General features: G+C 36.7%; 1 protein-coding gene across 3 annotated transcripts in view; it reads left to right on the top strand.

Moving 5' to 3' along the window:
* The window catches only part of Polq (polymerase (DNA directed), theta), a 115,763-nt gene that overhangs the window by 40,896 nt on the left and 59,750 nt on the right, over nucleotides 1-15,117 (top strand). For all 3 annotated transcript variants that reach the window (XM_013515227.1, XM_005386484.2, XM_013515228.1), the window contains 4 exons: nucleotides 4,006-7,070; nucleotides 8,901-9,044; nucleotides 10,188-10,384; nucleotides 12,075-12,315. In XM_013515227.1, coding sequence (XP_013370681.1) covers nucleotides 4,006-7,070; nucleotides 8,901-9,044; nucleotides 10,188-10,384; nucleotides 12,075-12,315 — 3,647 coding nt within the window. The remainder of the gene's footprint in view (nucleotides 1-4,005; nucleotides 7,071-8,900; nucleotides 9,045-10,187; nucleotides 10,385-12,074; nucleotides 12,316-15,117) is intronic.

The following is a 15,117-nucleotide window of genomic DNA, read 5'->3' as shown; positions in this document are numbered from 1 at the left end:
AGCCCAGGCTGGTCTTAAACTCTCAGCTCTCCTCTTGCCTTGGCCTCCCAAGTGCAGAATTATAGGCACACACACCACATCTGGTTTCGTGTTAACTTCTGACACGACCTCAATGGATCATTCATAGCTGAGGCTGACATTGAGCTCATTAGGAGCCTAGGCTGGCTTCAAAGTCACCCTAAGCTGTCTTCTGGCCAACCTGCACAGTGACTGCTGGGATCACAGTGTGAGCCCACCACACCTGGCCTGATCACTTGCTCTTCCGAATAGCTCTTTATTCTATTTTAATTAGAAACACATCCTCAGTCCTTTTTTTTTTCTTCAGGCTTGTGATATTTTTAAAAAGTACTGGCAAATTATTTTGCAGAATATATCCCAATTTAAATTTGACTGTTTCCTTATGATTAAATTAATGTTAGATATGTCAGTCAATGCCTGACACCTCAGAGCTTCGCCAACAGAATGAATCCATTGTTAGAGTTTTTCATTTCCACCAGTCTGATAAGTAAGACATTGTATCTCAGCATGCTTTTCATTTCCACTTCTCTAATTTTGAGTGATGGTGAACATCCTTTCATGTTTCAGGGACATTTTTATGTCTTTGTGAATTATCTGATTAGGTTTAATCCTTATATTTCTATTGGATTCTGTTGTTGTCCTTCAAAGATTTTTTTATTTTTCAAACAGATTAGCATTTTTAGCACTTTATTTGGTGTGCATATTTCAAATGTTTCCCTACAATTCATCAGTTGACCATTGATTTTTATCATGTTTTTTACAGGCAGTATTATTTTTCTGTCAATTTATTTATTTGTTTTTTTTTTTGGTTGTTGTTGAGACGGGGTCTTGCTATGTAGTTCAGGATGGCCTCACACTCACTGCAATCCTCCTGCCTCAGCCTCCTGGGATTACAGGCCTGTGCCACCACACCCACCTTCTATCAATTTATTTTTATCAGTCTTTTCCTTTCTTTTTGCCTCTGAATTGAGCCACAGTTGGAAAGCCTTTCTTATACGAGATTAAAGAGAAATTTACATATTTTCTTCCAGTTTTTATAAGTTTCCATTTAGACTTCTGATGCATTTACAATTTAGTTTTATGTATAATGGGAAGTCTAGATATGGTTTTATCTTTTACCCACTTATTGCAAAGTGTTTCTTTGTTCCAGTGACTTGGTTCTACCTTCACAATATACTAAATCTCCATATGAATTTAGGATTTCTGGGCTGCAGTCTACTATTGTTTTTGTCTGTTCATGAGCCAGTACCGTGCTTTTTATTATAAAGGCTTTATACATAGAATGTTTTAGAAGTTGGTAGGCGAGTTCCCACTTAAAGTTTTTCAGTATTTTTTTCTGGCAATTCTTGAATGTTTGCCATATGAAATTTATAGTGCTTTGCTGTTGTTATTGGGTTGGATTAAAATTTAATTTATGGAGAACTGATACCTGTTTAATACTAGATCAACCTATTCAAGAGGAGAGGGTTATCTTTCCATCTGATTTAGTCTTTGTGTTTTACAAGAATTTTTAAAAGTTTTTTGAGATAGATTTTTTTCCATATTTCTTGTTAATTTTATTATTATTTTTTTGGTCTTTTTGAGACAAGGTCTCACTATGCAGTTCAGGTTGGCCTTGTACTCACTTTGTAACCCAGGCTGGTCTCAAACTCACAATGATCCTCCTGCCTCAGCCTCCCAAGTGCTGGGATTACAGGCATGTGCCACCACACCTGGCTCTTGTTAATTTTATTCCTCTTTGATCTTTATTTTTATTTTAGTTGATGGCTCTCTTATAATGTTACAGCTTGTGTCTAGCTGTCCCCCCAAAACCTCATGTGGTCATACATGGGCCTTTTCAGAGGGGGCTGGTGTAATGGTGGGATAAAGGATGTGTAATTACTAAATCAGTTCACTGATAGATTTGGCCTAGTTCTGGCTAGGATTAAGGGTGTGAGTATTACATTTTTCCTAAGGCAGGTAGCCTGCATGGACTATAAAGGGGCAGAAAGAGGACTAGCATGCTTTCCCCTTGGGACTGTTTCTCCTCTGTGATGCTCCTCTGCCGTGCCACCCTGCCTTGGAGCCAACTGACTATGGACTGAACCCTCTACAGTTGTGAGCCAAATAAACCTTTACTTCTTTAACTTCGTGTGTTAGGTATGTTGTCTCAGAGTGAAAAAAGTAACTACAACCAATATACTATGTTTATTATTTATGAAGGCTATTTTGATTTTTGTATATTTTTTTATCCTCCTACTTTCTGAATTCTTTTATTGAGTTAACTTTTGCCATTGTTTCTCTAGAATTTCCCAGGTATATTGATGTAGTGAAATTGGGCATGTTCATGGTGGTATGGCTGTAGATAATTGCTGTTTCATCTAAAGTAGGGATATTGTACTTATTCCTTACTCGTTCTTATACTTTTATTTGATTTCTCTTGCCTAATTGAATTAGCTAATACCTACAATTCAGTCTTGAGTAGTAATAAACATATTGAACATTTTTGCTTTGTTCACTGACCAAACCCAGAAATTATGAACAAACTAGGTAGCTTTGGTAAGAGAATCAAAATTGCCCTGCAGAAGGGTATATTTTTGTTCATAATTTTTGGCTTTATTGCCTTGCAATCTAAGTGTTGTTTCTAACATTTCCACATAGAACTCACTGATGTTTTTGTGACCTAAACTATGACCAATACACATTAAATATATTTTCTACAGTAAAGGTATAACATTTAGAATATATTCATGCAAATCTACCTCACTGACTAGGTTTACTAGGTTCTTTTTTCTTTCTCCATGTACTCCATACACATACAGACATGTTTCTTGTCTTTTAGTAACAGTAGTCTGTTCTATTACTATTCTACTCTTTCAGTGCATTTCTTTCTGTGTCCTCTAACCTTCTGTAATATTTGCTTCACAAATGTTCTTTGGTGTATAACTATTCATGGTTTTTTTGTGATTATGGTTTTAAGCATTAAGAGTAATCTTTATCACATTTAAAGCCTTTTTTGGCTAGAATTGTATTTTATCAGATACTGGATTATCTTTTCACTGCTTCCTGTTGCTAAGGAATTCCTTTGCCTTCCCTTTATTGTCATTTTGCAAACATTATGTTTTAGATAGGCTTTCTGTGTGTCATATTGAAATGTAATTTGATAGGCTTTCTGTGTGTCATATTGAAATGTAATTTGAACTTGCTTTGTGGACCAAGTTAAAAGTATTGCCAGGCATGGTGGTGCACACCTGTAATCCTAGCACTTGAGAAGCAGAGGCAGGAGAATCACTGACAGTTTGAGACTAGCCTAAGCTACATAGTGAGTTCAAGGCCAGCGTGGAATATATGGCAAGACCCTGTCTCAACAAAACAAAACAAAACAAACAACAAAAAAGAAAGTGTTTTTCTTTTATTGGATGATTCAGTCCTATTTATACTATTGATATGACCTATGTGCTTGATCTTTATGCTTTCATTTTATTTTATAATGATATGTATTTTATGGTACCATGTTTCTGTGTTTGTTGGGTACGCTTTGTTGTTTTATTTTAAATTTGAAAGGTACGTATTTTTGTTTTAGTAGTTTGTACTTTTCTTTATCTGATTCATTAAGATTTTAATGGTGTCCTGTAACTTCTGCCTATTGCCTGAGTAATGGTCTTTCTGGTGCTTAATTTTTGTGTACAACTCTTATCACCAGTTACCATAGCATTTTCTCTTGTTTTTTGGCCTGGGGAGCAGGTACTGGGAATCAAACTCAGGACCTCATGCTTGCCAGGCAGGTGCTGCACAACTAAGGTAAATTCTGGCCTTCAGAGCATTTTAAACATTTGATTTGCCCATTGTAATGTAAGTACCATGAGAGCAGATATAATTCTCTCCTGTTTAGTGACGTTTCTTCAGTTCCTGGGACAGCTCAGATAGAATATTTAATGAATCTTCGCTCTATGAATGAATGAAAGACTCAGTGAGTGCATTAATTTCCTTTCCTGTTTTCTTGTGTAGTGCCCGAAAGGCAGTGGACGAGGAAGAGGAAGCAGTTGAAGAACGTCGGAATATGGGAACAGTTTGGGTGTCTGGCAGAAAAGGTTTAACTCCAAGAGAAGCAGCAGTCTTGATAGTGGATGAAGCCAAAATGATCCTGCAGCAGGACTTAGTTGAAATGGGAGTTCAGTGGGATTCCTGTTCCCCTTTAAGTGCTGGTACATACTCACTGACTGGGAGTGAGTCAGAGGAGAAGGAACACACACTTGTACTACAGGCTCCAGGTTGTCGCAAACAATTAACACCAAAGAACAAAAGTAATACAAGATTTAGTGACACTTATGTTAGTAATTCACCAAATACAGTGGAAGATTTAGATAAAAGAAGAGAGCACACAAATTCCTTTCACTGTAAGCTCCAGAATAGTAATCAGGGGCATAGGAGAGATTCCATTTTCAGAGGAAGAAAACGGGCTTCTTTGGGCCTAAAAAAAGAGAAGCCCAGAACTTTTCTGAACGAGGGAAAAATGAGCACTAGGAAAGTTGTTCCAGTCTCATTAGGGAAAACAAAAAAAGCAACTTTGAATTTTAGTTCAGACCAGATGAGCCCAAGTTTTCTATGTTGGAAACTTAGAAAGTGCCAAAAACAATCCCGGGACAGAAGTCCTGTGACTGACTCTGGGATGAAAGGCTCTATGTCTGGTCCTGTTTGTGAAAACACATTTATGTTTGATGAGAAGACTGTGGAATTTCGAAGTCCAGAGCCCCTGGTCAAAAATATGGCTTGTGCTGGGGGAAGAAACAATAAAACATCATTCCTGTTACAAACAGAGCAATATTGTTTAAGGAATAGAACAATAACTAATGATTCTCTTGTGGAGCATTTTTTAATGGGATCCCCAAGCAAAAATAGGATTTGTGAGCCCACTAGTATGGTTAGTAAAAATGAAAGTGGAATAGCTGTCAGTGAGACAGAAAAAATAAATAAAGTAGCAATTCAAAATGATTCTAAAAACCAGATTCTTCCTGTGAAACACCATGATACTCATCCAGTGAACCAGTGGCTGGAAAAACAATGTGGTAAACAGCCAGATGCTTGTACTACACAGAAAAAAATAACAGAGGCAAAAATGCCTTGTGAGGTAGTCAGTAGTTGTATGCATAGAGTCATAAATGTTGCTTCTAGCAAATGTGAAACTGTGAAGTCTAATAGTGAAGAAAGTAAATCCAATCATTCTCAAGCATTAGGAAGTAGTAAAAGAACTGAGGTACCTAGTGGAATATTTCAGTCAGTGGGAATATTTGGGAAATCAGGAGGTCAGCATGAAAAATTTTTAAATTCTTCTAGAATGCAAGAAAAAACAACAAACAAAAATGAAAATAATCATGCTTCCAATTTAGGTTTAGTACTGTGTGATTTTAAAGATAGTTTCTACCTAGATACTCAGTCAGAGAAAATAATTCAGCAGATGGCAACTGAAAACACCAAACAAGGAGCAAACAACACCAACCTTACAGCAAGAAAAAGCTCAGACAGACAGAACTCACTGGGCTCTTTTCAGAAAGAGTTTCCTGTCACTTCCAGTGAGCAGCATCCTCCAGGAGTGACGAGCACAGCCCATTCAGACCCTAAGACTGTAGTCATGGAGGAGCAAAGCACCAAACATGGGGTTGATAGCCCAACTCCAGAAAGCCCAATTTTTAATTCTCCAATACTAATAGAGGAAAATGGACCTTGTTTTAAAGGATGTGAAACTTCTGTTACTGACTCCCAATTAAATAGTTTTCTTCAAGGTTATCAAACACCTGTGACTGTGAAGTCAGTCCTACCTGTGCTGCCTCCAAAGAGAACTCCCCCTGATATGAAAGGAGACTGTCTGCTAGATCCTGAAACAAGCTTGAATATGAGTGACAGTTTTCTCTTTGACAGTTTCAGCGAAGACTTCCTAGTAAAAGAACAGCCACCTGATGGGCAAGCAAAAGAACTCCTTCCTTCTGAAATAACGTCAAACCGTGTCAGTGATTCTCTGTGTCTGCAGCAAGAGGATCCAGCTAAAACATCAAGTATGGATAAACATCAAAATGTTCAGCAGCAGTTAACTTGTTTCAATAATGAATCTATTATGTTTTCAGAAGTAGATTCTGCTCAGATGATTGAAGCTATGGACAATGCCAATGTAGCTTCTGTCCAAGAGAAACACAATACTGAAGTACCTTTTAGAGCATTAGAACAAAGTGATTCAGTGATTAAAGATAATGGTCACCCCCATGGAGAGGTAATTGGAGGACATCAAGACGAAATGGCTGAAAAGTCCACGTTAACTGAGACAAGGCCAAATAATGCATTCATATGGTCAGGGGCGTCCTTTGATTTAAGTCCAGGATTGCAACAGATTTTAGATAAAGTGTCCAGCCCTCTAGAAAATGAAAAACCAAAATTAGTGACTGTACACTTACCTAGATTGAAAGGACAAAGTACTGAGTTAAATGAGAGACCAGAAATGATTTCAAATTCAGAGACATATCAATCTCAGGGAATTTCACCTTCCTGTAATAATGGAGTAAAAAGCAAAATGGATGCACCAGAGAACAAGGCCAGTCACGGTGAAAGTCCATCCCTCTTGCCTTGTAAAGAAAACTCAGTCATCGATGCTAATGGTCTCATTCCTCCTACACCCATTCCAGTATCTGCTTCTAAGCTGGTCTTCCACGAGATTCTTGGACCTTCTGTAAAACCTTGTACAAATAATGCTTTACAGCTTGGTGAAGGTTATTCATTTGGGTCACCTTCAGATATGAAAAGCCATGGCTTAAGTCCAGAGAGTAGGAGTCGTTTCCAAGGTGATGGTCCTGTTAGACACACAAGTGTTTCACTCCAGGTGTCACAGGATAGCTTGCAGTTAACTCCAGTCTCCTGCAGTTCAGAAAGTTTGGCTATAATCGATGTAGCAAGTGACCAGACTCTCTTTCAGACATTCATTAAGGAGTGGCGGGGCAAACAACGGTTTTCTATCGCACTGGCCTGTGAAAAGACAAGAAATCTGACGTCCTCTAAAGCTGTTACTATTGGTGAAAGGTTTAAGCAAGGTAAAAATTTTATGAAATTTTGTTTTTTCCCATTATAAACTAGTGGACTGAGATGAGATTTTGCCTTTTTAGTATTAAATATTAGACACAATCTTGTTGAGAAATAGCTTTATTTATTTGGTCTAGCTAGATTCTAATTATTATTCCCCAGTATAAGAGGTATATGTGATACATATGATATTAGTTGGGGGCTGGGGATATAGCTCAGTGGCACAAGTGCCTGCCTGACAAGCACGAGGTCCTGAGTTCGATTCCTAGTACCTAAAAGAAAGGCATACTATATTAGTTGGAATATAAATTTATGAAAATTAAGGTAATTTTGAATATTATCAGGCATTTCTCTTATACTTAGATGTTGTCCTAATGTGACATGCAATTTTTATTAATCACTAGTGTTCATGAATTATTTTGTATTAGCTTATAATACCATTATTTACTTATATAACCACAGAAGTACATAGCAGATAGGCATTATATTGCTTCAGAATGTGCATTAACTACATTTTTCCAGATTTATCTAAAGTAGAACTTTGACCACCAGTGAATAGTCATGAATGAATTCCACACTGAAATGTTGATTCCAAAGTCTGACAAAGCTGTCCCAGATTTTGCAAGTTGGTGCTTTTGGTAAATACTGCCATGATATTCTCGTCTAACTGCATGACCCTGGGTTCTCGATTATGGGCAGTACCTGTAGTAAGCTTTGTGAAACCATTGTGGAAATTGGATTTGACTTGATTTCTTGAATCTCTGTATTTACAAATGAGTATTTTTCTAAACTTGTAACTATTTGATCTTCAGTTCATAGAACATACCAGTTAATAGTTGTTATGTACTTTTAGTGTTCAATAGCATTTTCCATTTTTTGTCCATTACATAAAAAATTGAGCACATTTTCTGTTAAGAGGCTGTTTGCTAGAGACTAGAGGGATTAAAACACTGTTTGAAATTTAACGAATGTGTATTGAGTTCTTACATGCCAGTTCAGTGCCAGTTATTTTTCAGGTAGTGAGGAAATGTTTGTAAGTGAAACAGATCGGTTATTTTTTTGTTGTTGTTTTTTCTTTTTCTTTTTTTTTTTTTTTCTGGTATTGGGAACTGAACTCACGACCTTGTGCTTGCCAGGCAGGTGCTGTGCCGCTGAGCTAAATCCCCAGCCCTCAGATTGGTTATTGACCTCTGTAAAAATGAGGATCTATTAATTTAGGTAAAATAATAGATATTAGAATCATAGTTCATAAATCATAGTTTTAATAGACATTGAAATCATAGTTCTTCAGTAAGGAGTAGAACTCAGTTTCTTCTTTGTTAAGAATTGCTGAATGTGCTACAGTATTTTTGCGATACGCTAGTCCTCTTGATTTCTTTTCTGTTTTTTTTTTGTTGTTGTTGTTGTTAGACAGGATCTCACTGTGTAGTTCAGGCCTGGCCTTGAGTTCATAATGTAGCCCAGGCTGGCCTTGAACTCATGGCAGTCTTCCTGCCTCAGCCTTCCAAGTGTGGGAATTACAGTTGTGCACCACCATGTCCATATGTCCTCTTTGTGTTTGAGTTATAGAAACTTATAGTGTAGCTTTCTTCCTTTAGTTGGTAATACTGATTTAATCATTATTATAGATCTACTTTAAGAAATCTTTCAAAGATTTTTTATGATGACAGGTATCTTACTTGATAGGAAGCCTAGAAAGATCTTATATACATCAAATAGCTATCTTAATAATGCCTATTTTAAAATCTGTAAATTGTATCAAGTGTAGTTTTTTATCATTGTTTTAACAATTTGTTTAACGTCTTATGGATTTTTTGACTATTTCACATTGGTTCACTTAGCTCGCTTACATCAGGAAACCCCGGTTCAAGATGATAGATTTTTTGTTCAAGGCTCAGATGACACACTAGTGGTTGGACTGGCAGTGTGCTGGGGTGGAAGAGATGCATATTATGTTTCACTGCAGAAGGAGCAGCAGCATTCTGGTAAGGAATCAGAATTTGGCCAAGTCACCATGTAATTAATGAAACACCTATTAGGGTAGTAATTCCATTTGTTGAGAACAATACCCTGATATGACTCAGGATTTATTTATAAAATTGAAAAGTATTGTTATTTGGATAGCAGTAAATGTGTACATAATTGCCAGGGCTTGAACCTAGTGCCTTGCACCTGCTAGGCAAGTGCTCCACCACTAGTGCCTTGCACCTGCTAGGCAAGTGCTCCACCACTTTAGCTAGCTGTACCCCTAGACTGGAATGAGTGTTTTAAGAAGTGCTTTCTTTGCTCCCTCTTCCTGTTACATAACCAGCTGTAAGCAGTGGACCAATGGTTATTTCTTCTCAGTCTTTTCCCCTGCTTTGATTGTGTCTGGATCTCATCCAGAGACAGTGTTGCTGGGTCACATAGCCTTTGGAGGAGCCTTTGGAGTTGAAAGCATAAGATCTAGAAATACCTTGTGGTCTGTTATGGCTGGTAGACACTCAACTGTTGGCTTGGTTTTGGACAGGAGCAAAATTAATAAGGTTTTCATATAGAGTCTGTTCCTTAGTAAGGATGAAGTATTTTCACTTGCTTGGTAGGAAAGTTTGTTGGGCTCAGTAGTTGCTTGAACTTCTACTTTTACTTTTGATATGACATTATAATGTCTCCCTTGAAAATTCACTTCAGTGCCAAGCATGTTAGCAGTGCCATGCCTGTAATCCCAGGATCCCAGGGTCACTGTGAGTGTGAGGCAAGCCTGGAGTACATTGTGCATAGAAGGCCAGCCTATACCACATAGCAAGACTCTGTCTCAGAACAAAACAAAGTAATAATAAAATTAACTTCAAGATACCTATCTTTAACTCCTTTTTCTGAAAAATGTAGTTTTATTTTGAAGTCTTGATATTTTAGAGTTTTCTCTCCTGTGATTAAATAGAGCTTTATAAAACTTGTAGCCCAAACCTAATATTTAGATTAAGAAGCACTTCCTGTAGATAGTCAATATGACCTGGACAAGGCTATGCTGACTTAGTGGTCACTTGGCACTGGATCCTTAGCTTCTGAGTTTTTTTTTTTAGCCTTAAGATTGCTGCTTCAAATAAATCATGTAATTTTTGCATTAAGACTTTTTTTTTTGTCCCAAGAAATTAGTGCCAGTTTGGCCCCACCTCCTCTGGATCCAGCCCTGACTGTGAGAGAAAGGATGTGGCACCTTCAGTCATGCTTGCAAAAGGAATCTGATAAGGACCGCTCTGTTATCATCTATGATTTTATCCAGAGCTATAAAATTCTTCTGCGGTCCTGTGGCATCTCGCTGGAGCAAAGTTATGAAGATCCTAAGGTTCTCTATCTTACTGATTTTTATGAACTTAAACATTGTTAGGATTTAGGTTAATTCTTCAATTAGTTGGTATTTATTTAACTTAAATAATGCAATTTAAATTGTTTAGAGAAGTTATGTCTTTATCCAATAATCTCTACCCCCAGAATACAGTATTATGTACCAAATATCTCTGTGTAGATGAAAACAGAGTTGTCACAAATTCTAAACCCTAAGGCTCATGTCTTTCCTCAGAGATTTTTTTAAAAATTAATTTTAGTCATAAATTGTAAGTTTTTGTCTCATAGTAAATTCAAAGTGAAATAAGAACTGTTCAATTTAGGTATATGATAGGATTTTCCAAATATCCATGAAAATGGAGGCAGAAAATAGGAAAGGTTCATGATTACAAGATGTCAAAAGGGTTATACCTCGGGGACACAGAGGTACATTGTACTAGTCACTGAGAATGTTCTTACGTTGCAGCAAAGCGCGATACACTCTTCATAGCTCTCAGTTAATACAGGGAGGGGTAACGTTATAGAATATACATTTAACACCATAATGTGTTTCAGAAGATCTTTATTTATAATATAATCTTTAAAGATACATCACTCTTTCCATTTTTTGACAATGGACATATTAGACATTCAGAGTACTAATTTAGAATTGAATAAGTAGTATGACAGTTGTTACCAATGCTGTGTAGTCGATAGGATGATCTTTTAGTTTCTTTTTTTCTTTCTTCCTTTTTCTTACTTTCATGTGGTACTGGGGATTATGCCTAAACCTAAGGTTTAATGCATGCTATGCAACATGCTCAGCCACGGTTTCTTTTCTTTTTTCTTCTTTTTTTTTTTTTTTGGCTAAGATTTTAAATGAACGTCTACTAGATATAAAAGGTTATCATTTAATTTTGGAGTCTAAAATAAGAATTTCTATATGAGCCTCTCATTAAAACTATATAGCATCCTAGATTCATATAGCATCTTCTTCTTAAACTACTTGAAATATTTCATGTTTGGTTTTATTAATCACACTTTTGGATAAGATTTTTTTAAAATCTCATTCTTATAACTAGCCAACTTTTATATCAGACTCTCTCATTCAAAGCACCACATGATTAGCCTACAAAAGAAGTAACTGAGTCATGCAGTCATTTTCAGAAATATTAGCAAAACTTAGATTTCTGTATTATAAGTCTAGTTCATGGTCTGTTTTATCTAGTATCAGAAGCTACAGGATTCCTAGTTTCAAGTGGAAGCTAAAAATAGCAATCAGGTGACTAATTGGACAGTCCTGGTGATAGACTCCTATCCTGAAGAGAAAATATAGAGACTTTCTGAAGACCTGGATATGAACTTTTGATAGTAAGACATTTGTGCTTCATTTCTGCTGTTGAAAGAGCTATGGAAACCTAAAATCATATGGGCCCATCTTATTATAGTTGCTTAGGCCAAATTAGCCTAACCCTCATCTTTCTTCTCAGACACATGGTTTCAGTTGGAGGCACTTGGTTTTTAAACCTTCAAAAGTAGGCTATCCAGGAGCATTTTGATGATGGAAAAGTGAAGTCCACTGCTGTTATTGGTACCAAACTGTGTCCTGTTGTGATTGTGCCACTGAATAAGTGAAATGAGTGATATAAATAAATTTTTACACAAAGGTCTTAGAAAACATCAGAAAATATTCTGATTGCTATCCTATTCAGGTCGCATGCTGGTTATTAGATCCAGACTCCATGGAGCCGACTCTTCACAGTATGGTCACCAGTTACCTTCCTCATGAGCTCCCACTTCTAGAAGGCCTGGAGACCGGACCTGGAATTCAAAGCCTGGGGCTGAATGTGAGCACTGAGCATTCTGGGCAGTACAGAGCATCTGTAGAGTCCATTCTCGTCTTCAACTGTATGAACCAACTCAACTCTTTGTTGCAGAAGGAAAACCTTCAAGGTAAAAACAAAGTTCTTGACATTTTTATGGTACCAACAGCTAATAATTCTTTATCACAGACAGGTAAACTGCACATTTTATGTAGACCATACCTTCAGATTGCCTAGTGCACTGGCCTGCAAACTTTCCTCTGTAAAAGCCTAGAGGGAACTTACTTCTGACTTGTGGCCGGATGGCCTCTGTCACAGGCTCTCCACTCTGACGTTGTAGCACCACAGTAGCCATACACAATACCAAAACAAAAGGCTGTGACTGTCTTTCAGTAATTTATTTACCAAATCATGTATCTGATGCTAGCTTGGACATCGTTTGCTAACCTGTGGTCCTGTCATAAGGAAGAGAATTAGTAGCATTTAATTTAATTGTTTCCAATTATATAGTTGAAATTTATCAATGATTTTTTTCCTGCTTAGAAGACATCTTTCATGCTTTTACAAAAGTGACTTTTTTTTAGAGAGAGCAACAATACTTTCTTCCACAAAGGATATTCATGTGGTTTCCTTCTTGCCTCATGATAAATAACATAAATTTATTGAGAAGTCTGCTGGCCCAGAAAAACTATTTTGATTTTACAAATGTGATGGTAGAGAGTGAAGGCAGCCGGGTTAGTTGGTATGATACAAGGGAGGCTGAGACAGGAAAATCATAAATCTGAGACCAGCCTGGACCATTTAGCAATTTAGTGAGACTTTGTCTCAAAATAAAAAAATAAAATTTAAAGAGTCCTTTTACTCTAAGATGTAGCTCAGTGTAAATGCACACCTTCATTCCGTAGTGACCCCACCCCATGTGTGCGTGGCAGTGAAGGAGAGCAAGCTTGGCTTTATTGTGAGGAGATTATACCGTGAATTTATTGACAGATTGAGCAGTAGATTCTAGAATCCTCCAGTTGATGAGTTTACACAAACCGGGGTTTGGATCTGGGCTGTCTTACTAGCTGAGGGACTTTGGACAAGCTACTGAAACTCTAAGTCTGGTTAGAGTTTACTGAAACTCTAACTCTTCAAAAGTTGTTACAAACATTAAATGAAACATAGTGAAGGGCTTAATATCATATCGGTTATTATGATGATTATTTTTACCTGTACCACAAACTTTTCTGCCAGTAGTAATGTTCTCTGTCCTCTCCAACACTGTGGGGTGAGATAACAAAAACCACACTTGCATGCTTATAGGAGGTGTTCCGCTGACATGATACTTGTCAGCTGCTCTTCTAGTCACTGCTTCCCTCCACCTTCTCTGAAGCCGGTGTTGGCAGACCAAGAAGGGGGAGCACTGCCTGCGTGCTGCGGAACTCGGCTCCCTTCCCTTCCACCTGTAGGTGGGTCCCAAGCAGTGTGTCTGTGCCTGTCCCAGACACCAGCTGCTGAACATGTTGGTAGGAATCAGTGTGTACCTTTTTATAGATGTTTGTTACCCTTCTCAGAAGTGTAAGCTTTATAAAGCCTAATCCAAATTAAAGACAGATTTTTATCTATCAAAAAACAGGGATTATAGTTTTTGTTTTCAGAAACATACAAGAAATCTCTAGATTTATTATTTGTAACTGTCATCATTTTAATACACCTCAAAAGCACTTTTTTTTTGGAAATTTAAAAATGGGTAACTAGGAGATGTTAAATGCATTTCTATGCAGTGTTAACGTGTTCACAACTGTAGAATCCATAGAATTGAAGTACATGGAGAAAAAAGTTTCTCCAGAGAATGTGGAAAGCTATTAAATTTTGTTTGCAAATTATTTCAGAATTCGCTTGTGTACTATAATGGATCTCTGGATTTCTCTCTTTTCATGCTCTTGCCTTGTGGGCAATGATGTCCTGTGAGCTGACTTTCTAGAGAGCTATATTTTGTTCAGGTGTGAATACATATTAATAAGATAATGCGTCTTTGCTTAATGTGACCTGCGACAAAGTGTGTTCATATGGATCAGTTAGGTCTTACCATGTGAAAACAAATGAGAAAAAATTTTAAGTATGAAGTAAGTTGGTTTCTCTCCTTTTTAAAAGACATCAGATGTACACATTTGTATTAATCATGTTCTTTCATGTATATTATTATCAGTCTACATGTGGGCCTATTATGATTATTTTAATAATATAACGAATACCTGTGAACTTGCATTAAGTTGTACTTTATCTTGTTCTTGCTTTTTTTTTTTAACTTTTTTAAATTTAAAAATTAAAAAACTTGGCAAAACAACAAGAAGACAAAAAACAACACAAAAACAACAGAAATGATACATGACCTCAAAACAAAATGATAAAAATTTACAGTGATTGCTACATTACATACTGTTATCTTCAACGAAGTTGCCCAGTCCACTAGACATAAGAATGTAAGCTTGATCAAACAAAGACAGTAACAAGTAAAAAACAAAATAAAAACAAAAATAATAAAAACATAAAACATTGGAAATGATGTAGAGCTTCACCGTGCAAAATGGTAGGAGTTCAACAATGGTTCTTCAATGGATCTGTTATTCTGATTACCAAAACCACACACATTAGCAATACACCTATTGCAGTTCTCCTTATATATACATATAAATTTTGTTTTTCATTAAGAAAATAACAAAAACAAATACATAAAACAGCATAGAGAGCAATCAAAATGATACAAAATTTCAAAACATGATGATAGGATATTAACAATGGTTGTTATGTTACATAATGTCATCTTCAAAATGGATGCACATATAACCAGACGTAGGCATGCAAGATTGATCAATTACACATTAACAGTTCCTTTCAATAAACCAACAGATATTAGTAGAACAATTATCCTAGCTATCCTGTGTGTCTA

Source organism: Chinchilla lanigera, unplaced genomic scaffold (genome assembly GCF_000276665.1).
Source record: "Chinchilla lanigera isolate Chin_1 unplaced genomic scaffold, ChiLan1.0 scaffold00026, whole genome shotgun sequence".
In the NCBI taxonomy this organism is placed as follows: Eukaryota; Metazoa; Chordata; class Mammalia; order Rodentia; family Chinchillidae; genus Chinchilla; species Chinchilla lanigera.
This window is presented reverse-complemented; position numbering and strand designations above follow the sequence as displayed.